At 45.7% G+C, this 23,783-nt stretch overlaps 2 protein-coding genes across 2 annotated transcripts; one reads left to right on the plus strand and one right to left on the minus strand.

Moving 5' to 3' along the window:
- Positions 1-640: 640 nt before the first annotated feature.
- Positions 641-8,095, minus strand: LOC126986247 (histone acetyltransferase type B catalytic subunit-like). The gene is made up of 10 exons (XM_050842224.1): positions 8,029-8,095; positions 7,010-7,078; positions 6,331-6,406; positions 6,012-6,135; positions 5,637-5,778; positions 4,977-5,133; positions 4,531-4,742; positions 3,937-4,088; positions 3,131-3,247; positions 641-957 (listed from the first exon to the last, which is right to left on the minus strand). Exons 1-10 carry the CDS (start codon positions 8,033-8,035, stop codon positions 790-792), a joined length of 1,224 nt encoding a protein of 407 aa, XP_050698181.1. The 5' UTR covers positions 8,036-8,095; the 3' UTR covers positions 641-789.
- Positions 8,096-10,201: 2,106 nt separating this feature from the next.
- On the plus strand, positions 10,202-21,107 carry LOC126983056 (uncharacterized). The gene is made up of 10 exons (XM_050835527.1): positions 10,202-10,577; positions 10,946-11,259; positions 11,416-11,824; positions 12,169-12,384; positions 12,557-13,150; positions 13,378-13,475; positions 13,706-14,738; positions 14,979-15,161; positions 16,062-19,904; positions 20,931-21,107. The coding sequence occupies exons 2-10, from the start codon at positions 11,063-11,065 to the stop codon at positions 21,105-21,107; spliced, it is 6,750 nt and encodes a 2,249-aa protein (XP_050691484.1). The 5' UTR covers positions 10,202-10,577; positions 10,946-11,062.
- The last annotated feature ends 2,676 nt before the right edge of the window (positions 21,108-23,783 follow it).

Consider the following 23,783-nt stretch of genomic DNA (forward strand, 5'->3'; position numbering starts at 1 on the left):
ATATAAAAATGAGGTAAAGAAGGAAACCACATAGGAAATCACTTAGTATCTGGTGTTGGGTAGAGTTAACGGATCATTGAGGGGGATATAGGTTACTTTGGGGTTTACAATGACCCTGTGATGGGCTATTAAACTGGCCCTATGTCCCACCGAGGCAGGGAGTCATATATATACATACACTAGCCTTCCTCCCTTCCCTCCTTCCTTACGAATGTACATCTTTCCTCTCAATCTCTCTCTTTTGTACATTTTTCATCCATCCAGCATCTTTGAGCAATGTATTTTCAGGGCATGTCTTGAGGGCAGGGCATCCATTTGCTTATGTGTGATTTGGTATAGTGTAGTTATGTGTTAGTAGAGGTGGTATAGTGTAAATATTATAGTGTATGAAGGAGGAAGAAGAAGATGAAGAAGAAAAAGAAGAACAAGACCAAGATGATGAAGAATGAAGAAGTTTGAATAAGAATAAGAATAAGGAGGAGAAGAAGTAGTGTGTGTGTGTGTGTGTGTGTGTGTGTGTGTATGAATGTCAAGCCTGGCTAATCATCCTCCATCACACACAGCACTTCCAAAAACTCGCAAAAAAAACCCCAAAAATCACAACAAAAATTCAACTCCCAGATAAAGAAAGGGGCGAGAATGTATGTAAAAAGATTTATTGTCTAAACTCAAACACATAAGACAGAGAAACTAACACCTAAGGGGAGGGAAAGTTTAGTTCAGTGGCTTCCTGTAGAGGTCAGCATTGGAGGAAAGGAGAAGGGAGAGGCTGGAGGTCGGAGGGAGAGGTCAGGAGATAACGAGTCTCTCCAGCACGCGGAGGTAATGTTCCTCCAGCTCCGAGTACTGTCGCTCCAGGCTCTCCAGACGCTTCTCTCGGCTGGTGATGCTCATGGTGGCAGCGTACTCCTCGGGTTTCAGAACCTTCTTCAGCTTCTCCATGTCACGGTCCTCTTTCTGAAGGCAATAGGAAGCAAAATTAGTGTTAGGTATTGTTATATATTTTTCTACAAGAGGCAAAACAAATAATAGTGATAAAAATGCCACTTAAATGCTACTCTATACTCTGGTTTTCTATGTACAAGCAATAGGAACCAAGTTAGTGTTATTATCATTGTTATTTATTTTTCTACAAGGGGCAAAACAAATAATAGTGATAAAAATACCACTTAAATGCTACTCTGTGCTCTGGTTTTCTATGTGCACACACTCAAAAAACTATTGTTACACATTCAGCACGCTACAAACTGACACCAAGGGCGAAGCCAGTGAGAACAGGCTACTCATGTTGGTATCACTGCGTGTGTTGGGTGTGGGTTCACTTGCCTGAACCAAATGAGTGGGACTCATAAGTGGAGCAGTAGAATTTGAGCTGGCACAGTAACGCTTCATGAAACACACAGGTGGAGTCTTAGTCGAAGTTAATTAATGTGTTCTAATTAGCTATAATATTGTAGTGTTTGGGTTGATGAAATTATGCTTTAACACCTCACACACAAGTGAAGAGTTAAAATTTCGTCCATTTAGGAGACAATATGATAAACACCTAACAGTGATGAGTCACTCAGGATTCGGATATTAGAGTGAATCCCACTGACTGATCGCCATATACGGCTCCACTGAGCCAAGGAGGTTACGTAAAACTTAGCTAACCTTATGATAGATTTATGGTGGATTATAAACTTGACTTACCACCCAAATGGTAAGCTAACATTGGCAATGGTTTCACTAGTATAGTATGCACTACTCGAGTCACGGTATTCGCTGTCTCAAAACAATCATGGAATGCATCCAATAAGATTTATTCTCTGATAATTCTCAGCGAGTCATTATACCAACATGTTAGACAAATTAACTCCTGCATGCAAGCTATTTATTAAATTACTCTTCTCCAGAGACGGCTAATTTCGGAAATTTAAAACGCCTGTGCCAAGTTCCGTATTCGTCAACTTAAAAGGAGCGCAAAGTTCTTACTTTTTTATTAGGCAATGAGGCAGCACAAGAGAGAAGGGTAGCCCAGGAGTAGATTGAAACAACCTGTAGAAATCCATGCAACTCTGTTTAAACTTTATCTTTCTTACCAGCGTTGCAATTTGAAGTTGTATTTTTTTCAGATGCCCACAACTTGTTCATGAAAGAAAGACACGTTCAGTGGAAGCATTAGTTCCAGGATGGCACATTATGAACTGAACTATATCTGACATGGGAGAATACTTCTACCCACCGCTGTTACGTACAATATCATATGAGCATTATTGTTTAATAATTTGTGAATATAAAGCTTAAACAAGTGGCACTCAAATCACTCCATTAATATTATGGTGATATCTGGTCTCTCAGTGTCTCCCTTCCTCTCTATCCCTCCCTTATGGGGGTCCTGTCCTGCTCCCCCAAGCAGAGCTGAGGTGGTGGGGGTGATTGCACTCTTACCAACCCTGTTGTGATTACCAGGTTGTTCAGTGTGAAATTCGTCGGACCCCACTGTAACAATAGTTTTTTGAGTGTGTGTACAAGCAATAGGAACCAAATTAGTGTTATTATCATTGTTATCTATTTTTCTACAAGGGCCAAACAAATAATAGTGATAAAAATACCACTTAAATGCTACTCTGTGCTCTGGTTTTCTATCTACAAGCAATAGGAAGCAAATTAGTGTTATTATCATTGTTATTTATTTTTCTACAAGGGCCAAACAAATAATAGTGATAAAAATACCACTTAAATGCTACTCTGTGCTCTGGCTTTCTATCTACAAGCAATAGGAAGCAAATCAGTGTTATGTTCTAGTCTTTTCTGCCCCATCCTCCCCTTTTCCTTCCTCCCAGGCTCTATCCACCATCCTTCAAGTTCAAGTCTTTCCTTCTCCCTTCCTCAGCCTCACACTCTATTCAAACATCCAGTCCTTCCTGCTCCTTCCTTCCTCCCCGCCTCTATCTACAATCCTTCTAGTCTTTCCTTCTCCCTTCCTCAGCCTCACACTCTATTCAAACATCCAGTGCTTCCTGCCCCTTCCTTCCCTCCCCTTCCTCCCAGCCTCTGCTCTACCTGCCCATTCCTTCCCTCCCCTTCCTCCCAGCCTCTGCTCTTCCTGCCCATTCCTTCCCTCCCCTTCCTCCCAGCCTCTGCTCACCTTGTACTGCACGTTGAGTCTGTTCTTCACCTCCAGCCGGTACTGCAGGTAGGCCTCCTTGTCGGCACGGTTGGTGAAGTGCAAACGGATGATCTCGTACACCTTGCGGACTTGACGCTGGACAGGGGGAGAAAACAGGGAAAGGTTAATACATAGACAAGTGTAAAAAGGACAGGATTGGGGATGAAAACCTGATGCTGGACACAGAAAGACAGGGATGAGCAAGTTTCTGAGAATAATAATTAATAGGGGGTGTATAAACTGTGCATTGCTGAGCTTAAGATTCTGCTTAAGTGTGTGGAAATAAATAATGATTGAAGGCATAACATTATAATCTCCAGAGGTATCAAAAGAGGAGGTGATGAGGTGTGGTGAGGAGGATGAGTTGAGTGTGGTACAGAGGCAAAGATTGAGATGGTATGGGCATATCAGGAGGAGGAAGGAGGGCATTATAAGCTGTTAATTATTTAAGCGTATATGTATGTCGGTTGATCTCGTTCGTTTACTTGTCCTGTATTTTTATATATGCCACTGGGCAAAATAAAACTACTATTACTATTATTATTATTATTATTATGTACTCAGAAAAGCTGCAAGGGTCGAGGCATAAGGGAAGAGACCAACTGGAAGACCAAATAAGACCTGGAGATGATGTGTGGACGAAGACATGAGGACGAACATCAGGGAGGAGAAAGTACACCATTGTCAAGAGTGGGAGAGACTCATAGCCTGTCCAACCCAATAAGGGAATATAAGGAGATTAACAAGAAGAAAAAGAAGATAAGGGAATGCATATTATATTGTACCTTGTTCAGCTTGAGTTTCTTCTGTGCCTCCTCCACCATGGCCTGGGAGAACCCTTCGTTTAACTTGGATTTGCTAAAGCTGTCCAGGCTGAGGCAGTTCTTGGCGTCCACAAAATCACGGAGGCGAGCAAAGTCGTCCGAGGGATCTTCCACTGGGAGGAGGAAACAGTTGACTTAGAGCATTCTCATTTATGTATTCTATCTTATTTATTTATTTTTTTACAGTGAAGGAAGCAGCTCAAGGGCAAAAAATGAATGAGAACAAAAGAGCCTGCTGCTGAAAAGGGAGAAGCTAATAGTGGAACAGCTTAATATGACCATACAACCTTGAGCTGCCTCCTTAACCATGTACCAGCGACGGCCCAAATTTGTGGCTTTACCGTGTACCAGCGACAGGCCAAATTTTTGCCATGATGTAAACCCCAAAAATAGATGATGCATAAACTGATCACAAATGTGTTGATATATATTATGAAATGGTTTGCATGAGTGATGATTCTTTTCTCATTTTTCTTGCTTAGAGGGGCCTTTAAGAAACATGATCCCCGCAGCTACCACCGGGTTAACTAAAAAACAACACAATCTCCTCCTCACCTGTTATGTCGAGCACCCTGGCATCGCTCTGGTAATTGGAGTAGATGGTGTTTAGCATCTCCGCCCCGAGGCCCATGCGCTGGAAGGGGGGCAGCACAAGCATCTGGGATATTCTGGGCCGCACGTTGGCAGGGTAGGCGTAGTACTCGTAGATGGTGGTGTAGCCCGTGAACGCATACTGCTGACGACCCTCAAACTCGTACTTCTCATAGCTGGGGGATTAATTGCGTACTGGACTTCAGGTTTAAGCAATAGGGCTGCATTTCTGGACCCATGTATCAAGTAACCTATAACCCCTAATAATCAGTAATATCAATTGATGTTTTATGAGCTGGACTGTATCTAAATCATTACCAAAGCGATCTTAAAGTGAAGTGAGTACTACCATATAAAAGTGTTTTTTTCACCATAGATACAATGAGAGCAGAAGTATTAGGTAAACTTACGTGACAAAAAATCTCCACTTGTCATCATCCACGTCGATGTAGGAGGCGGCATCAATGTACCACAGAATGAAGGTCTGGAAGTGCTCGTGGTAATCCAGGAAGCCGGGGGTGGACACACAGCACCGGTACACCTCAAATGTTCTCTCCTTACCTTCCTCTGAAAATGCAAGGAGAGGTTCGGGTACCATTAATATATCTTGAGGTGGCTTCACAACTAGAATACAGTGTTGTCTTGAATGGCATAAGATCAGACTTCCTCTCCTTCCCTTCCTCTGAAAATGCAAGGAGAGTTTAGGGTACCATTAATATATCCTGAGGTGGCTTCACAACTAGAATACAGTGTTGTCTTGAGTGGCATAAGATCAGACTTCCTCTCCTTCCCTTCCTCTGAAAGTGCAAGGAGAGGTTACACTAACACTTTATTTTGATGTGACTTAATTTCCTCTCCTTTTCTTCTTCTGCAAGTGACATAGTACTCAATACAATATTAAAAAAAGTGTAAATTCAGAAGTGCGGTAAACATGAAAACTTGAAAACTGCAATAAAAGTGGAACAAGGGCTTAGCGGGCCTTTTAATTTTCATTCATCTTTAACTCTGAGCCACTTCCTTTGCTGTGAAAATGAAAAAAATAATAAATAAGAAAGTGATGGCTTTCGTACCTGACCGGGCTGTGAACCTTCTCTCCAGCTCTCCGAAGGGCCTGAAGGTTGCCTCTTTCTGCAGGGCGGCGGTGAAGTCCTCCAGGTTGGTGAGGTAGCCCGGCGGAATCCTCTCAGCTATGGGCTTGATCACCTCGTCGGGCTAAAAAATAAACAAATAAATAAAAAATACATCCATGACAGCAGACAGGTTAGTTTTATGAAGAGAGAGAGAGAGAGAGAGAGAGAGAGAGAGAGAGAGAGAGAGAGAGAGAGAGAGAGAGAGAGAGAGAGAGAGAGAGAGAGAGAGAGAGAGAGAGAGAACACATGAAAAGAAAAAAAATAGTCCTTCTCAAATAAAAAGAAAAAATACATCAATAATTAGTGTGACCTCACCTTCACACCATCATACTTGTCTGGGTGAATCTTGTCAGAGTAGGTGTGGGCGAGGTAGGTAGCGAGGCGGCCCGCGGTGTAGTACAGCTTGATGCGCAGGCCACTGTACCCAAAGATCTGCTCGCTGAAACACACAATGCATAGAATAAGCCTGAGAATGCTGTCTGTCCCCCTTCACATAATTAACCTATAATATTGACTAAAGTAAAAAGGAAATAACAACAAAAAAGAATCCTAGACTTCTCCAGCAAAAGAAAGCAAAAGGAGAGGTCATTTTCAGGTGGAGAGGATATAAATACAACACCCTTTGATAACTAACCTGTCCCCGTATACCTGGTGGGACATGTCTGGCTTGAAGGTTGTCTCGTCATCCTCAAGGTCCTCAGGTCTCCGCACTGCAACACACAAAATAACAATAATAATAATAATAATAATAATAATAATAATAATAATAATAATAACAATAATAATAATAATAAAAATAATAGTAACAATGTGAATATATGGATTAATAATACATAAAAGCAGAGGAGCATTTATATTACAGAAATAAATAGAAGAATATATATGTAGAAAGATTGATATATGAGAGTAGAGCAATGAATTCACTGACTACTAAATAACTAACAGGGAGCATACGTCAGGAGGTAATTTAAATAGGATATTACATACTCATTATATATGGAAAGACTATTACATGTATCTCCCGCTCGACAAGTAGGTTACGTTCTTGGAAAAGTGGTCAGGAAGCGAAATTGCTGTATAATGAACTTGAGGTTGAATTAACAGGGATGCGTTTCTGTTCTCATATATTAGGTGACTTAAAAGCATTATAAGTTTTAATACTAACGATGTCTTATGGACTGCACTGTGTCTAAATCATTACCTAAGCAAATATGAACACATGATTATTACCTGTATTAAGCTGTATACTGTGTGTGTGTGTGTGTGTGTGTGTGTGTGTGTGTGTGTGTGTGTGTGTGTGTGTGTGTACTTACCCAGCTTAAACTCCAGGGCCTCATTGCTGTCTACCACATAGTACTGGAGGCTGTTCTTTGCTATCACGCCTGGAAACACACAAAGGATCAGGTTTCAAGGATGATTTCTGTCTGTTAAATAATTGCTTAAGAATACATGACTTCAGAAGCATCTAAGAATACAAACACTTTAACCTGAAACAATAAAATATCTTTCAGAATAGAGATAATAAATTCTTTGATACAGTATGATTAATTACTTCTACGAAAAGCAGACTGGGTTAATAGTATAGAATTACACCCGACCCTCAAGCTGGAGATTATGGGTTGAGGAGAAGGAGGAGGAGGTGTAGGAAATGAGATGAAAGAGGAGGAGAAAGAGAGGAACAAGGAGGAGAAAAGATTGAATTGCATAGGAGAAATTATGGAGGAGGAGGTGTAGAGAGAAGGAGGAGGAAGTGTGGAGGAGCATTGAGTAATCTGTAATCATAGTAATATCACCTGTAAGTATCTCTTAAGTAAGTCATCTCCACATAAGTATTCTATAAGTAATAAGGACCGATTTCAATGTGGCTATGGTAAGTACAGTGACTAACCATTGTGGGGGTTACCTATGGGACCGTAAGTAGAAGTAATACCCTCTGTAAGAACCTATAAGTAAGTAATCTCCGCGTAAGTATTCCATAAGTAAATAATAAGGACCAATTTCAATGTGCCTATGGTAAGTACAGAGACTAACCATTGTGGGGGTGACCTACGGGACCGTAAGTAGTAGTAATACCCTCTGTAAGTACCCGTGAGTATGTAATCTCCACGTAAGTATTCCATAAGTAAGTAAAAATGAGGAATAACGTAAGTGACAGAGGAGAGGAAGGAGAGAGGGACTTGGTACACGGGCCATACAGCACTAATTAACCCTTGTATTAACGGTTATAGGCACTCAATATATCCCTACCATTAATATATTTCTTTTAATAACACTAAAGTCTCATAATGCCGATAAGGAAAGACGGAAATGGCTAAAATAACACGGCTCTCACCCGCCATGATGATCTTCGCGCGGGAAAACTGTTTATACCTAGCATTTATTACAAACGGACCTTCATTTATCTATTTTTGGTGTTATTAGAGGTTATAATTTGTTTTTAGTGCAGGTTTTTAATTGTTTATGGATAGTAATGGTGTTTCAGGCTAGGCGAAATCATATATGGCAGACAAGATCCATTTTTTTTCTCTATATATCCTTCATTAATCTCAATTTCTATATGACTTAAGGTTGTAATTTATTTTCTATTGCAGTTATCTAATTAAATATATTGTAATGGTGTTTCAGGCTTGGCGAAATCCTTTGTGGTAGACCGAGACGAGGATCCATTTTAATTGTTATATATCTCAATTTTCGGTATCATTAGAGGCTATAATTTATTTTCGTAGCCGCAATTTACCAATCTATCACCTATTTATCATAATGGCTTAGCAAAATCATGTGATATAACCCGAAACGATGATACAACGTTGTGTGATATATTGGCTTCCATTGTATATGCAGTTACGTATGGTTATTTGTGGTTATTTGTGCTTTTCATTTATACCGTTATTGACGTGAGGGAGATTTTTTACTCAGAAACTGATAAATGTAGAGATAAATATAAGATGCTGCATGAGTACGATATTCTGTCATGGCTGGGCCCCGAGACAGAGACAGATCGAGCTGTTATTTATGATTATTTATACTTCTATTGATATGAAAATGATAGTTATTTTAGTTAGAAACTGATAGATATGAAGATAAAGATAAATACAACATGCCAGTGGCTGAGTTAGGACAATCTGGCAAGTCTGGGACCCGAGATAAAGACAGAGCTGTTATTAATAGTTATTTATACTGTTATTGATGTGAGAATTATAGTTTTATTAGTCAGAAACCGATAAATATGAAGATTAAGCTAAAATACAGACGTTATGAGTACTATAATCTGGCAAGGCTGGACCCCGAGACAGACACGTACATAGTTGATGAGGTTTCAGGCCGTTATGTATGGCTATTTATACTGTTATTGATGTGAGAATGATAGTTTTATTAGTCATAAACCGATAAATATGAAGATAAAAGATAAATAAGTACGACAATGTGGCAACCCGAAGGCGAAAGAGGAGATGGAGTGAGAGGTCGCCTTGTTTATGGTGGACGATGCTGAGCGGGGCGGAGACTATTACGCCGTTTTTCCTCCGTTTCCGCGCGTGTATCATGGTGAGTCACCCCTTAGCCACCTTGGTACTTTAGCGGCGTCCATAATGAAGGTTCGTAGAGGCGGGGAAAGGGAGTGTCAGCGTTATTTAAGGGATGGGAAAGAAAGAGCGGTGAGGGAGGGAGGCAGCGCGGGCCATCATGGAGGCACATCAGCTCCTCCGGGTGTCCGTGTGGCCCTGCGCGGCGCCTCCTCGGCCTTGTTGCGTCATGTTACGGCCACATTGCGTGAGGCTGTGACGCGGGGTGAGGCCATGGCAGGTGTGTGCGTGTCTGTGCATGTCGAGGCTCGGGTGTGAGGGCTTCCATCTCGCCCACTGAGGGCCATAGATTGATATTTGGTGTCTCATGCTATACGTGACAGTATGTTCCCAGGACCTGTGGGGTGTAATATTGGGTAAAGATTCGTTTTAGGTCAGCGCCAGTATCTCATAATCTACTTTATGAAACATCACTATCTTCATATATCTTTTCTACAAACCTTCAGCAGTCATGGAAACGGTTTGAAAATCCAATTCAAGGACTTTTTTTTTACTCTTGTAAATAGGGGATAATGTTTACGAAAGCGCGTCGCCTCCTCTGGCGGCGGCCGCGGCGACGCTGCAGCCACCGCAGCCGTAAAATAGCTCGCAGAGGGTTTAGGGTCGGGGAGCATATTTAAACTACTCCAACCAAACTTTACGACCTACTAACGCTGCACCCCCCCCCAACATGTATGTGTGACTAATTTCAGCGAGGAGGTATTTCTCGCAACACCGACTGCAGCGTCGCCGCGGCCGTCGCCAGAGGAGGCGACGCGCTTTCGTAAACATTATCCCCTATTTTCAAGAGTAAAAAAAAGTCCTTGAATTGGATTTTCAAAGCATTTCCATGACTGTTGAAGGTTTGTAGAAAAGATATATGAAGAGATACTGATGTTTCATAAGGTAGGTAATGAGATACTGGCACGGACCTAAAACGAATCTTAACCTAATATTGTTTTGAGGTAGTGGCGTGTGCTGACCTGGTTAGCGTGACAAGGGTCTAGCATAAGGAGCACACTGAGGGCCATAGATTAATATTTGGTAAGTCATGCTATAGGTGACATGTTTCTAGAACCTGTGGGGTGTAATATTGCTTTGTGGTTGTAGCGTGTGCTGACCTGGTTGGCGTGACAAGGGTTTGGTATATAAGGGGGCACACTGAGGGCCATAGATTAATATTTGGTTAGTCAGTCAGTGAGCCATAACCTTGAGAGCACAGACAGGCAGACAGATAAAGAGACTGAGACAGAAAAGGGAAAAATATAGAGCAACGTGACAAAGCATGAGGGAGCACACCAATGACATAGATTAATATTTGGTAAGTTTTGTGTCATGGGTGACTTATTCCCAGGGCCTGTGTTGTGTGATATTGCATGGCGGTAGTGGTGTGCGCTGACCTGATTGGCGTGACAAGGGTTTGGCATATAAGGGACACACCAAGGGGCATAGATTAATGATAAGTCTTATGCCATACTGATGTCTCAGGGAATACCAAGATTATTATAGCTTACTCCCCTGCCACTGACAACAGTGGCACGGTGCAAAGCATATCATGTATATATCCTAAACAGTCAACCATAACCTTGAGAGAGAGAGAGAGAAAAAGTGGAGGAAGGAGACGTAAGAGAAAAATAGGCTACAAAAGAGCTATAAAGCACAAAATTCACACTCCTAATTCTTTCCCAGCAGCCAGAGCGTGAGACAGTCAGCCAACCATAACCTCGAGAGGAGAGACAAACGGAGTGAAGTGGAGGAGGAGGGAAAGGAGAAGGGAGGAGGAGGAGCAAGGCACAGCGAGGCACGATGTCAGAGGAGTGCGTGGTGTGTGGGGAGGCGGAGGAGGGCAAGCCTCTGTACAAGAAGCTGGGCTCTGGAGAGTTCAACGTGGAGGTGATAACTGCACTGAAGGCCCTGCAGATGCTGACCATCCCCGAGGCTGCCAAGAACAGCAGCTACATCTGTTGGGACTGTGACGAGATTGTTCTGGAGCAGTACGACAGGTGGGAGACTTCATTAGTGACTCCCAACTTTTACTACTTACTTATAGATACTTATCATTAGTAGTAGTAGTATCGGAGGCCTTGTTCAGGAATTTAAGATTTTCATGTAAGTTGCCGGTTTACACGTTTTACCCTTCATCTCATGTCACTCCTCAGATACTTGAAGGAGCAGAAGCAAACACCTGTGCCACAGAAACAGACAAAGAAACAACCGAAGAAGAAAAAGAAACGCGATCGAGACAAACTCAAGTTGACCATCTCCAAGAGCACCCAGAGGCAGAGCAGCAGCTGGGGCATCGACAAGCCACAGAAACAGACCAGGAGCAGCAGCAGCAGCAAGAATAATCCAAGCAAGGCTGCCAAGTTTGTCGTCTCCCACAGCTACAGTAGCAGCAGCAGCCTCTCCAAGACCAAGCAGTTGGAGCAGCAACGTGCCCTCAATGCCCACCATTTCTCCCACTGCCTCATGTGCGATTGCAGCTTCGAAAATGAGAGGCGCACCTACCAGCGCTTCTCTCTCAAGAACAGAGTCAACGATGAGGTGGACATTGCTCAAGTGATGGAGGTGGGTAGGCAGGGACAGGCAAGGGAGAAAGTCAGTTCAGTGTAGTTTCAGGGGCTCAGTTAAGTGGATTTTCAGGGGTTGAGTTCTAGAGGTTAAGTTTAAGAGAGGATCAGTTCATTGCAGATCAAGAGGTTTAGTTCCAGAAAGCTTCAATTTAGTGCTTTCAGTTTAGTTTTCCAGAAGTTCAGATCATTGCACTTCAAGAGGTTCAGTTTGAGAGATTCAATTTAGTGCATTTCCAGAGGTTCAATTCAGTGCAGTTTAAGAAGGCATGGAGGCATTATTATTATTATTATTATTATTATTATTATTATTATTATTATTATTGGTGGTGGTGGTGGCAGGTCCTTGGTCTGGCGCGGCACATTGCACCCGACATTAAGTCTCGGAGGTACGTCTGCAACCCATGCTTTGTCATCATCCGCCGGAGCTACAAGGACAAGCTGATGAAGGAGACGACCGAGGAGGTGAAGGCCCCGCCCCAGCCCTCCGCCCCAGCCCTGGCGTGTCCCCAGGCCTCCATCCGCCGCGCCACAACGGAGGAGCATGCTGCGGAGATTGTAAGTAACCCCAGGACTGAAAGTTTTGACTAAGGGTTGGTGTTGCTCTCCTTGTTTTACTTGTTTTACCCCCACAATTCATAAACTGCCTGCACCACAAAACTCCACATACGCTCCCATCCATCTTGTTCCAAAAATGACATCTCTCCCCTTATTTTCCTGCCTTTTCCAGGCGAAATTGCTGCCTCCAGGCCTGGCCGAGTGCTATAAGATCATAACCCAAAACCCACCTAACAAGAAGACTGAGGCACCACCAGTCACACCCCAGAGAGAGAGCATAGATGAGAACAGTCATGAGGCAGAGGTGGAGGAGGAGCCCAGCTTGGACGAGGAGGAGGAAGGCGAAGAGGAGGCCTTGATAGTCTCCCAAGATGAACACGGAAACTACCTCATTGACATCAATGAAAGAAGAGCGAAGAAGGGCAGCAAGGCGAAGGGGGAGGACAAGGAGAAACCAGCTGTCCCTCAGCTACGCCAGAGGAAGAAAAATGTGTTACTGCCCAAGCGGATGCACAAACACCTCTCTGTGGGCCTGAACGACACCCCAGGGCTCTCCAAGACAGCCTCAGGGGAAGCAGAGGATATGGAGGTGGATGCAGAGGGAAGGGCCTCTCCACCAGACTCCACCAACCTCTCCCGAGGGGCACAGAGTCAAATGTGCAACATATGTGGCATCACCATAAACCACAAGCCGTCCAGCTGGTGGCACACACTCAGCAGTCCTCTGGCCAGCTTCGAGAACGTGACCGTCGCCTCAGCTCTCAAGGTGACTAGACACACACACATGCATGCACACAAACTTTAGAATGGCCTTGAGTTTACATATAGCAGAGTTGAACACAGGGCTACAGAAGCTTAGTTTTAATCCTGTATGCTATAACTAGGTAAATATTCTCTCTCTCTCTCTCTCTCTCTCTCTCTCTTTCTTTTTCTCTCTCTATCTATCTATCTATCTTTAGAGCAATGCTAAGTTATGTTTCTCTTGGTCATCAGCTCCTGGAAACCTGCTTGGCCAGCACCTCTTCTTCAGATGTCAAGGAGGACCCCTCAGTGTGCCTGCCCTGCTACACCAAGGTCTCCACAGGCTTCAGGTGAGTGGATGGTGGTGGTGGGTTGCACCCTGTCATGTGGTCTTCAAAAATCAACCACAATAGAATGGGCATGTCACGCATTTCCATAAGTAAACAAAAGTCAACATTCTTGGCCTAGGATAATGAAGTAAAAGTCAGCTTCCTTAACTGGGCTTTAATCTTTCTTTATTTGCCTTTTACAAGAGTTTATATGCTAGTCCAGTGTTTACAGCATTGGCATTCCTTCACAGGTCACAGGTCGTGCAGAAGATTGCCCGCCAGAGGAACATAGATGTCAGTGAGGTGAACCTGTCATGTGTGAAGCTGCGGGTGTTGCCGAAGGAAGCTCTGGAGGCAGTGGAAGCCCCTAGTGCTGTTAAGGGAGCCACTGAGACCACCAAGGTACCTGAGAGGCCCCCTGAGGCCCTTCCCACAGCACTCTCGCCAGACGAGGCTGGTGAGGGGGAGAAGGAGAACGTGGACATTGAGAGACTCGTCCACAAGAGGAAGAAAGAGGAAAGCTATAGTCCTGAAAAGAGAAGAAAATCACACAGAAGGGAAGTCCTGGACAGCCCTGGAACAGACGGAGGTCAGGAGGGTGCTGCAGCAGTCACCCCTTGTCAAGGAAGTAGGAGCCATTGCCCCAGAGGAAAGGACGGCAGGTTTATGAAGAACGCTAAGCAGAAACAGCAGCAGCCCACCCCCCAGGCAAGGACTCCCGCCGCACACGCCAGCCAGAAAACAGCAGACACACCAACCACAAGCACCCAAGAGCTGACACCAAGAGGGAACAAAGAGCCCAAGGAGATTGAACCTCTAGTCATCCTCAAGGACCTCAAGTTTGTGTTGCCTCAGGAAGCCTTCAGCGGCAAGGCGGTGTCGTCCCACAAGATCGAGAGCATCATGGAGCCCCCGAGTCGGCTGGACCAATCATCACTGGCCCACGCTGTGCTGGACACCAACGCCTCACCTCTACAGCTGGTCTTTAGTGCCCTGTCCATCTACCACCCTCCTGATGACGTGGACGCTGAACCACCACCAACAACGACAACACCCTCACCACCACTAGCAGCAGCATCACCCAGCATGGAGTTACCAGGTGTCCCTAAGGTGTGTGGGCGGTGTGTGGTGTGCGGCTGCAGTTTCACCGTCTCCGCGAAGGCCTGGTACGGTGTAGAGGATAATGTCCGCCCGCCGACGCTGCTGGTGCCGGTGCGATGGGTGTGCGTCTCCCTGGCCGTCTGTCTGCCCCAAGTGTCAGAGGATGATGCACGACAGGGCAAGGTAGGCACTCCCCAGCATCATCTGTTTAACATGAGATTTTTCCATCCATGTTTTCCTCTCCATATACTTACCTCTCAACATTCTCCAATAGCAGCCAACCGACACATCTTAAAACTTCTTCATTAAAACCTGTGTCCCATAACAATATATTAACAGTGGTCCTATGCATGCTTCCAATACCATGAGCCCCAGTAAATCTACAATCCAAGGCAGTAAGAGTGAGTGTTGTCCCTCGTACAGGTGTGCCAGCAATGCTTCAAGCTACTAGGGGACCAGTTTGAGCTGTTCGTCAAGAGGAAGGTTGGGGAGTCGTGTGGCCTGGAGACTCAAGCTGTGGACCTCTCCAAGTATTCCTTCACCTTCAACCCAACCACCATGAACCTGGAGGCCGAACCCAAGCAACAGTCCTACTTACATGAATTTGTAAGGCAGCGTTATTGTTGTTATTTTTATTTGTGAGAGGAATGAAGAGGTGTGAGATGATGTAACAGCTAGTAATGTGGAGTATGGAACAGTGCAATAGATAGAATATAACCCTTCGAGGTGGTTTAAAGATATCAAGAGAATACAGAGAAGGGAATTTTGTGGGTAAGGCTTTATGCTGAAAGTCCAGTAGAATGGTAGGGAGACTTCTGGTAAGGTGGAGTGTTGGAGCAGGTAAAATATAACACACTGGAGTGGTTTAGAGATGTCAAGAGTTTTGTGGGAAAGGTTTTATGCTGAAAGTCCAGTAGAATGTTAGGGATGGTAGGGAGACTTCTGGTAAGGTGGAGTGTTGGAACAGGTAAAATATAACACACTGAAGTGGTTTAGAGATGTCAAGAGTTTTGTGGGAAAGGTTTTATGCTGAAAGTCCAGTAGAATGTTAGGGATGGTAGGGAGACTTCTGGTAAGGTGGAGTGTTGGAACAGGTAAAATATAACACACTGAAGTGGTTTAGAGGCCATGAGAATGCAGAGAAGGGGATTTTGTGGGAAGGGTTTTATGCTGAAAGTCCAGTAGGAGTAAGGATGGTAGGAAGGCTTCTGGTAAGGTGGAGTGATAGACTTGGCGCATCTATTAAGGCGAGTTGGGAGGAAGGGAGCGAATGTTGCAGGAAGAGAGGCTGCAGACAAGGGACAACTGGAGACCCTTTTGCTATGAACACCCTGTAGAGATATTATGGAATACATATCTGCAAATTTGAGTGCCTAAGAAGGTGGCTGGAAGGGATGTTGGTGTGACCCATTTTATTGCTATTTCTCTTAGTTCTCCTGCTTTAAGTGTCCTGTTTCTCAAGAGTTTGCCAGGTATGAGTCACCCCTAACGCTGGCTGTCTTGCAGGAGGACGTGGGTCAGCTGCTGCAGAGGATACAGCCGCTGGTGGAGCAGTTTAGCCTGGACGAAGTGGTGAGTGAGGGTGAGAGGCAGCCAGTGTTAGAGCAGCACTTCTGCGTGTGGCTGCTGCTGGTGCTGAATGAGCTGAGGATGCAGGTCGGGGCAGCCATCAGGGACCTGGCCCGCTGGCTGCTGGCTCTGATGCCCGCCGACATGTACGAGAGCGGCCTCAGACCCTGCCCCAACAACCTGGCATCCTTCCTCCTCAACATAACCTCCTGCTTCAGAAACCTGACACAGGACATGCTGGAGGGACCTATACCTGCGTGGGTGTTTGTCACCGAGAACACATTCCAGGCCTCGGAGGCGGGCAAGGCAGGCACAGCACTCAGCAGCAAAGGTGACGACAAGGACCTGTGCTGGGAGGACTTCCTGCAGCACGTGAAATTGGACGCCCTAATGGGGGGCCGCGCCCAGCCCGTGGCAGCAGAACACTTCACGCAGGGGCTGGTATATGCTGTGTGGCGGACCACCCAGCTGCTTGGGGAGGGTGAGCAGCAGCTGATGGACTGGCTGAGGCAGCTCTCGCCTCTGCCCATGAGCAAGGAACAGCTGGAAAACCTCCTGGCGATGATTGGCACACTGCACAACCACCTGGAGGAACACCCAGAAGACATCCATGAGCTGCAGCAGGAAGCCATCACACGGCAGCAGAGCCCAGCACTGGGTGTGTCCGGCCCTGAGAAGACACCGCACACGTCACCTGCTCCTCGGACCAATGGGGGTTGTAAGGCAGTGAAGCACAAGAGCATCACACCCATTGCTCCTGATATGAAGGAAGGGAAAGGCAACACCACCTCTAAGATATCCTCATCAAGGAGGAAGAGAGGCTCCAGGCTGAATAATCTCGACCACAAAAGGCATAAAAGCAGCTCAGACATGTCTAGAGCAAACAGAAACAGATGGGAGAGTGGTTCATCCCAGGGCAGCAGTGGATCCACAGAGGGGATGACAGACACCAGAGGAGCCTCAGAGGAGGTGGACATCACGAGTGGAAGCCTGGGCCACAGTGCACCCACAACTGACGCTACCGCAGACATTTCCAAAGACACCCAAGAAGTCTCACGAGAGAGAGATGTCACCAGGGAGACTCCTGCACCTACAGCTGAGTCTGTTAAAGAAATTGGGGTGACACCAGAACCCTCACCAGAGAGCATAACAACCAGTAAGCCATCAGAGAGCACTGCAAACCCCACTGAGCCTACTTCAGAGATTGTAGCAATTCCTGCACCCTCGGAAGAGAACATGACCACCAGTGAGTCTAAGGAAAAGACTGCAGGCATCACTGAGCCCACTTCAGAGATTGTAGCCACTCCCGCACCCTCAGAAGGTAATGTAATAGCCAGCGAGCCCAAGGAAAAGACTGCAGATGTTACTGAGCCTCCTGCAGAAACAGTCGTGTCCGTCAGTCAACTTGGTGAAGAAACCACGACCAACTGTAACCCATCAGACGAGACAGCGACCACCACTGTGCTGAGGAAAGGGACACCAGTAAATGATGCTGAATCCTCTGAAGTGCTTCCTCCCACCAGTGACCTTATTGAAGATGAGGCAGCCTTCCCTGAGCCTGCACACAAGCCCACAGCCACCAGTGAGCCTGCAGAAGAGACCACAGCCACCAGTGAGCCTGCAGAAGAGACCACAGCCACCAGTGAACCTGCAGACAAATCCACAGCCATCAGTGAACCTGCTGAAGAGACCACAGCCATCAGTGAACCTGCTGAAGAGACCACAGCCACCAGTGAGCCTGCAGATGAATTCACAACCACCAATGAGCCTGCAGAAGAGTCCACAGCCACCAGTAAACCTGCAGACGAGTCCACAGCCACCAGTGAGCTGGCAGAAGAGACCACAGCCACCTATGCACGTGTAGAAGAGACTGCAACCACTTATTCAGCTACAGAAGACACCACAGCCTCTTCTGCACCTGTAGAAGAGACCACAGTCACATCTGCACCTGTAGAAGAGACCACAGTCACATCTGCACCTGTAGAAGAGACCACAGCCACTTTTACACCTGTAGAAGAGACCACAGCCACTTTTACACCTGTAGAAGAGACCACAGCCACTTTTACACCTGTAGAAGAGACCACAGCCACTTTTACACCTGTAGAAGAGACCACAGCCACTTTTACACCTGTAGAAGAGACCACAGCCACTTTTACACCTGTAGAAGAGACCACAGCCACCTCTACACCTGTAGAAGAGACCACAGCCACCTCTACACCTGTAGAAGAGACCACAGCCACCTCTACACCTGTAGAAGAGACCACAGCCACCTCTACACCTGTAGAAGAGACCACAGCCACCTCTACACCTGTAGAAGAGACCACAGCCACCTCTACACCTGTAGAAGAGACCACAGCCACCTCTACACCTGTAGAAGAGACCACAGCCACCTCTACACCTGTAGAAGAGACCACAGCCACCTCTACACCTGTAGAAGAGACCACAGCCACCTCTACACCTGTAGAAGAGACCACAGCCACCTCTACACCTGTAGAAGAGACCACAGCCACCTCTACACCTGTAGAAGAGACCACAGCCACCTCTACACCTGTAGAAGAGACCACAGCCACTTTTACACCTGTAGAAGAGACCACAGCCACCTCTACACCTGTAGAAGAGACCACAGCCACCTCTACACCTGTAGAAGAGACCACAGCCACCTCTACACCTGTAGAAGAGACCACAGCCACCTCTACACCTGTAGAAGAGACCACAGCCACCTCTACACCTGTAGAAGAGACCACAGCCACCTCTACACCTGTAGAAGAGACCACAGTCGCATCTGCACCCGTAGAAGAGATCACAGCCACTTTTGCACCTGTAGAAGAGACCACAGCCACCTCTACTCTTGCAGAGGAAACCACAGTCACTGTTGCACCTGCAAAAGAAACTTCAGTCACCTCTACACCTGCAGAAGAAACCACAGTCACCTCTACACCTGCAGAAGAAACCACAGTCACCTCTACACCTGCAGAAGAAACCACAGTCACCTCTACACCTGCAGAAGAAACCACAGTCACCTCTACACCTGCAGAAGAAACCACAGTCACCTCTACACCTGCAGAAGAAACCACAGTCACCTCTACACCTACAGAAGAAACCACAGTCACCTCTACACCTGCAGAAGAAACCACAGTCACCTCTACACCTGCAGAAGAAACCACAGTCACCTCTACACCTGCAGAAGACACTCGTACATCTGCAGAAGAGAGCAGCAGAGTTGGCATAGGGTTTGCAAGACAATCTCCATCAAGTGTTGTGTCTGCAGAGGAGGTGGCAGGCATCACTGAGACCCCTGAATCAAGTGCTGTTGAACCTCCTGAAGCCACAGCTGCCACCACTGAACCAGCTCAACAGACTGTAGAACCTCCTGGAGACAGGGTTGCTACCCCTGAACCAGCTCAACAGACAGTGTCCTCAATTCAACAGGCAAAGGGGCCGGGCATCACTGAGTCTTCCAAAGAGATTCCAGTCTGTGGCAATATTTTGGAAGCTGAAACCATCCCTGAACCTTCTGAGAGCATGATGACTACTACTGGACTGTGCAGGGCCCCTAGTGCCAGCAGTGAGCTTAGCAGGGATACTCAAGTTACAGTGGAAGAGAGTCCAGCCATCCTTGGGGCTTCAGGACAAGATAGAGTCACCACAGAACCTTCTGAAAGCCCTGTGACAACCCCTCACAAGGATGCTGAAGTTGCTGCAAGGGAGATTCCGATTATCCTTGCACCTCTGGGACAAGATAATACTGTTAGGAAACCCTACAAAACTATAGTCACAAGTGTACACTCCAAGGAGACCGCCACCACCACACCCGAAAGAAGACCAGCTACCATCTCCATCACCACCACCATGCAGCCTACACCATCAACACCACACACACAGGACACCACTAGCAGTCCCAGGGTACCGAGAGTCGTGAAGCCTGAACCAACGCCAAAGAACTCAGCACAGAACCAGAGGAAGAAAGACGTAGTACCAGTGTTGGGCACCAGATCAGCTCACCACCACAGAAGCGAGAGAGTCTGCATCAGAGTCTCCACCTCAGACACAGAGTCCTCAACTCCAGAAGAAAATAAGAACAGAAATTCATCGGCTGGTAACAAAGTCAAAGTGTGGCAGTGTGAGGACTCCCACAAGGACAGACTTAGGACAAAAAAAGGGGAAGGAAAGGGCAACCACACATCCTGCATCAGAATCTCCACCACAGACACAGAATCCAGAACTCTTGAAGAAAATAAGAGCAGAAATTCGCTGGTTGGGAACAAAGTCAAAGTGTGGCAGTGTGAGGATTCCCACAAGGACAAAGTGAGGACTGAAAAAGGGGAAGGAAAGGGCAACCACTCGTCCTCAGCCCTCAACCAGATCCACCGTGAAAGTCGAGAAGATAAAGATAATAACAATAGTGAGAACTCTTCCGTGCACTCCCCAAGGACGTCTTCCAGAGCTCATGCCAGAGAGAGACACTCCTCTGCCAAGAGTGATAAAAGTAAACTGGAAAACAAGGAAGCCGGAGATAGAGTGATCATCGTCAGTAAAAAACTTCCTAACCTACCTGAAAAAAGACACAAAAACACCCAGAGTACAAATCTTGTTCTGTTCGACGAGAAACGGAAAAGTGTGAGTGTTGAAAAACATTGTGAGAAGAGTAAGGTTGAAGGAGTGCCCAGAAAAAGTGAGGAGAAAAGCTTCAATACAAAGAGTCCCCACAAAATACCGGTATTAGGTACAAAGAAAAACATAGACTTAGAAGCGCTGGGACGAAAGCCGTACCGTGATCATAAGACAGTGAAGTCCATGTTGCCGGAGGAAAAAGAACAGGCAAGGAAGGGCAGGTTTTCCTCGCCCTCGACCAAAGCAGACAAAAGTTCCCCTGGCAGGACTCCGGGCAAGCCAAGGACCCCACATGGACCCCCAGAAAAGAAGCAGAAGCTCAGTTTTGAGGAGCTGATGAACTATGACATCAGAGGCATTGAGCCCTCCTAGTGCTGCCCAGTGCTAGCGTGTGCTGTCTGTACAAACCAGTGTATATAGTGTACATTAATCTGTGTCATTTGCTGCCTAGGCCTTCATTGTGTGTTAAGTTTATGACATTTCTGAGGAAGTTACTTAGTCATCAAAAGGACTCTCATTATGAAACAAACTATGCATCACACACACGACACATACACACTCATGACACACTTACACACACAGTTCTTCTCCATGTGCCAAGTCACACGAGGGAGGAAGGGAGAGGTGGAAGTGTGCTGAGCTGGTGGGAGGGCAGGATTGAGGGCGAGAGGAGACTGGGAGGTGAACTGTAAAGGCTGAGGAAGAGAAGTCTAGGAGTGAGGGAGGAGGAGAGAATGACACCGCACAGATAGGGGTTCAGAGTTACAGTAAGATGGATTTATATTTTAGTCGGCAGATATACGTGAGGCTATGAAGAGAAGTGAAGTGAAGTGAAGGCAGGTTATATGGATGGTCAAATTATGAGATATATGAGAGTGAGCGTGGATATGTATTGAGAGTAGTTTAGGTCTACCTTATAAATGTGGGTAACAAAAATGAGTTAACAGCTAAAAGTCTAGGGTGAGATAGGATGAATTGAGTATAAGTAAGGTAATGCCAACAAAGGTGTGGCTAAGGAGATTGACCTCATCCTTGTGTCTACTCACTGGAGGATCCTTCAGAACTGCAGGGTTTTCTGGAGTGCTGAGTTCTTTGTAACTGATCATCATCGGCTTGTTGTTGCAACACTAAAGCTTCATGCCAGGTCAAGAAGAATCTCAACTTTAGAAATTTTGACATCATACCAATCAGAAGCTTAGGAAAGTCTAGAGCTTCTGTTAACTTTTTTCTCCATTACCATTTTGCTGAAAGGAATATGCATACACTTTTAATTGTTTCTTAGTTCTTCATTTGACACTTCGGAAGTCATATATTTACTGTAAGGCATATGCATATTTGTACACTGAATTGTTTTTTAGTTTACACTCAGGAAGTGTTGGGTAAAAACCACGCTGGCAGACCAAATGTGTATTTTCCAAGTGGTTTGGGTGGACGCGGCTGCTGTCGTCAGTGGACTTAATTAAAAATGATACGTGGGATCCCCAAACCACTGGACGGCACCAGCGTCCACCAAAACTGTTAGGTAAATATGTATCTTTCGTCCACCAGTGCGGGTTTTATTAGCATGGATTACAGTAATCCCTCGCCATATCGCGGTTCACTTATCGCGGGATTTTGCAGTTTATAGGTATTTTTATATATTTATTATTTCAAATATTTATTGCGGTAAAATAAGCATTTTCTAACCTAAAAATTGAAAACGACATAAATAAACGTAAGTCAGAACACACCTAAATAAGCACCTACGTCACCTACCTATTTTTTATTTTTCTGTCGCGGCCTATTGCGCCGTTAGTCTTTTCCCTGGTTCACTCCTTTCCCACTTCCTTTCTGTCTTCTCCCTCTCTGTCCCCGTATTTTTCTCCTTCCTTCTCATTTATTTCTTCTTTTCCTTTCCCCTCCCTCCCGGTTTTTCTCTTTTAATCTCTTTCCCTCCCACTCACACCTTTCCTCTCCCTTTTACCTCTCTTCTTTTCCCATTCCATTTCCTCCACTCATTTCCCTTGTTTCCCCCTTTCTCACACCCTCTTATCTTTAGCCTTATCTCTCACTCTATCACTCTCTTCCTCCCTTTCTCCTTCCCCATTAGATTATCTGAACACACACACACACACACATGGTCCAGTAACTCAGGGGTAGAGTGTCTTGCTCACAACCAGAAGGACCGGGGTTCAATTCCCAGGCCGGGTGAAGATAAGTTGGGTTTGTCTTCTTTCATGTGTAGCCCCTGTTCACCTTGCAGTGAGTAGGTATGCGATGTCAGGCAAGAAGGAGCTGTGACCTCATTGTCGCGGTGTGTTGTGTGTGAGTGGTCTCAGTCCTCCCCAAAGATCGGTACAACGAGCTCTGTGCTCTTCCGTAGGGGAACGGCTGGCTGTCTCGAGAGAGACCCGCAGCAGACCAAGAGGTGAATTACACGCGCACACACACATAGCTGGGTCTTATCGCGATACTTTATCGCTGATAACAAAATCGGGTTATCAACCATCTGCTACTTATTTAAATATATATTGGTATCTTCGTTACTTTTGTAACCAAACTAGCGATAATCGCTACTTTTTTCCGCCTCAGAAAAGAAAAAAAACATTGTCTCCCTACTGTGCATGCGTGGCCCGGTGTTGTATGAAAAAACTTCGGGGTATGAAATATCTTTGGTGAAGAGATTCGAAGCAAATGTCGAAAGTCGAAACAAGAATTATAGAATCATTTATTGGGACCACGTCGTAATGACGAAACGTCATAGGAAGTGTTTATAAGAGTGTGGGAAAGGTCAATAGGAATGTGGGAAAGATTTATAAGAGTGTGGGGAGGGTTTATAAAGCTTCTGGAACCCGCGATAGACGAGGGATTACTGTGTCTCACTTTATCTTTGGAAGTGCTGCTGGGAAAAATTGAGTCAGTTCATGAGTCAGTACACGACCTTCCTCTATAGTGAAGCCATTTTAGCAAGGCCATTGAGGCGTTGGCTCCCTCAGGTCCTTTCCTCCCCTCTGCTCTGCCACACAGTCACAACACCTATTTTTTCCTCTCAAATGTTACCCATAGCTA

Source organism: Eriocheir sinensis, chromosome 5, assembly GCF_024679095.1.
Source record: "Eriocheir sinensis breed Jianghai 21 chromosome 5, ASM2467909v1, whole genome shotgun sequence".
In the NCBI taxonomy this organism is placed as follows: Eukaryota; Metazoa; Arthropoda; class Malacostraca; order Decapoda; family Varunidae; genus Eriocheir; species Eriocheir sinensis.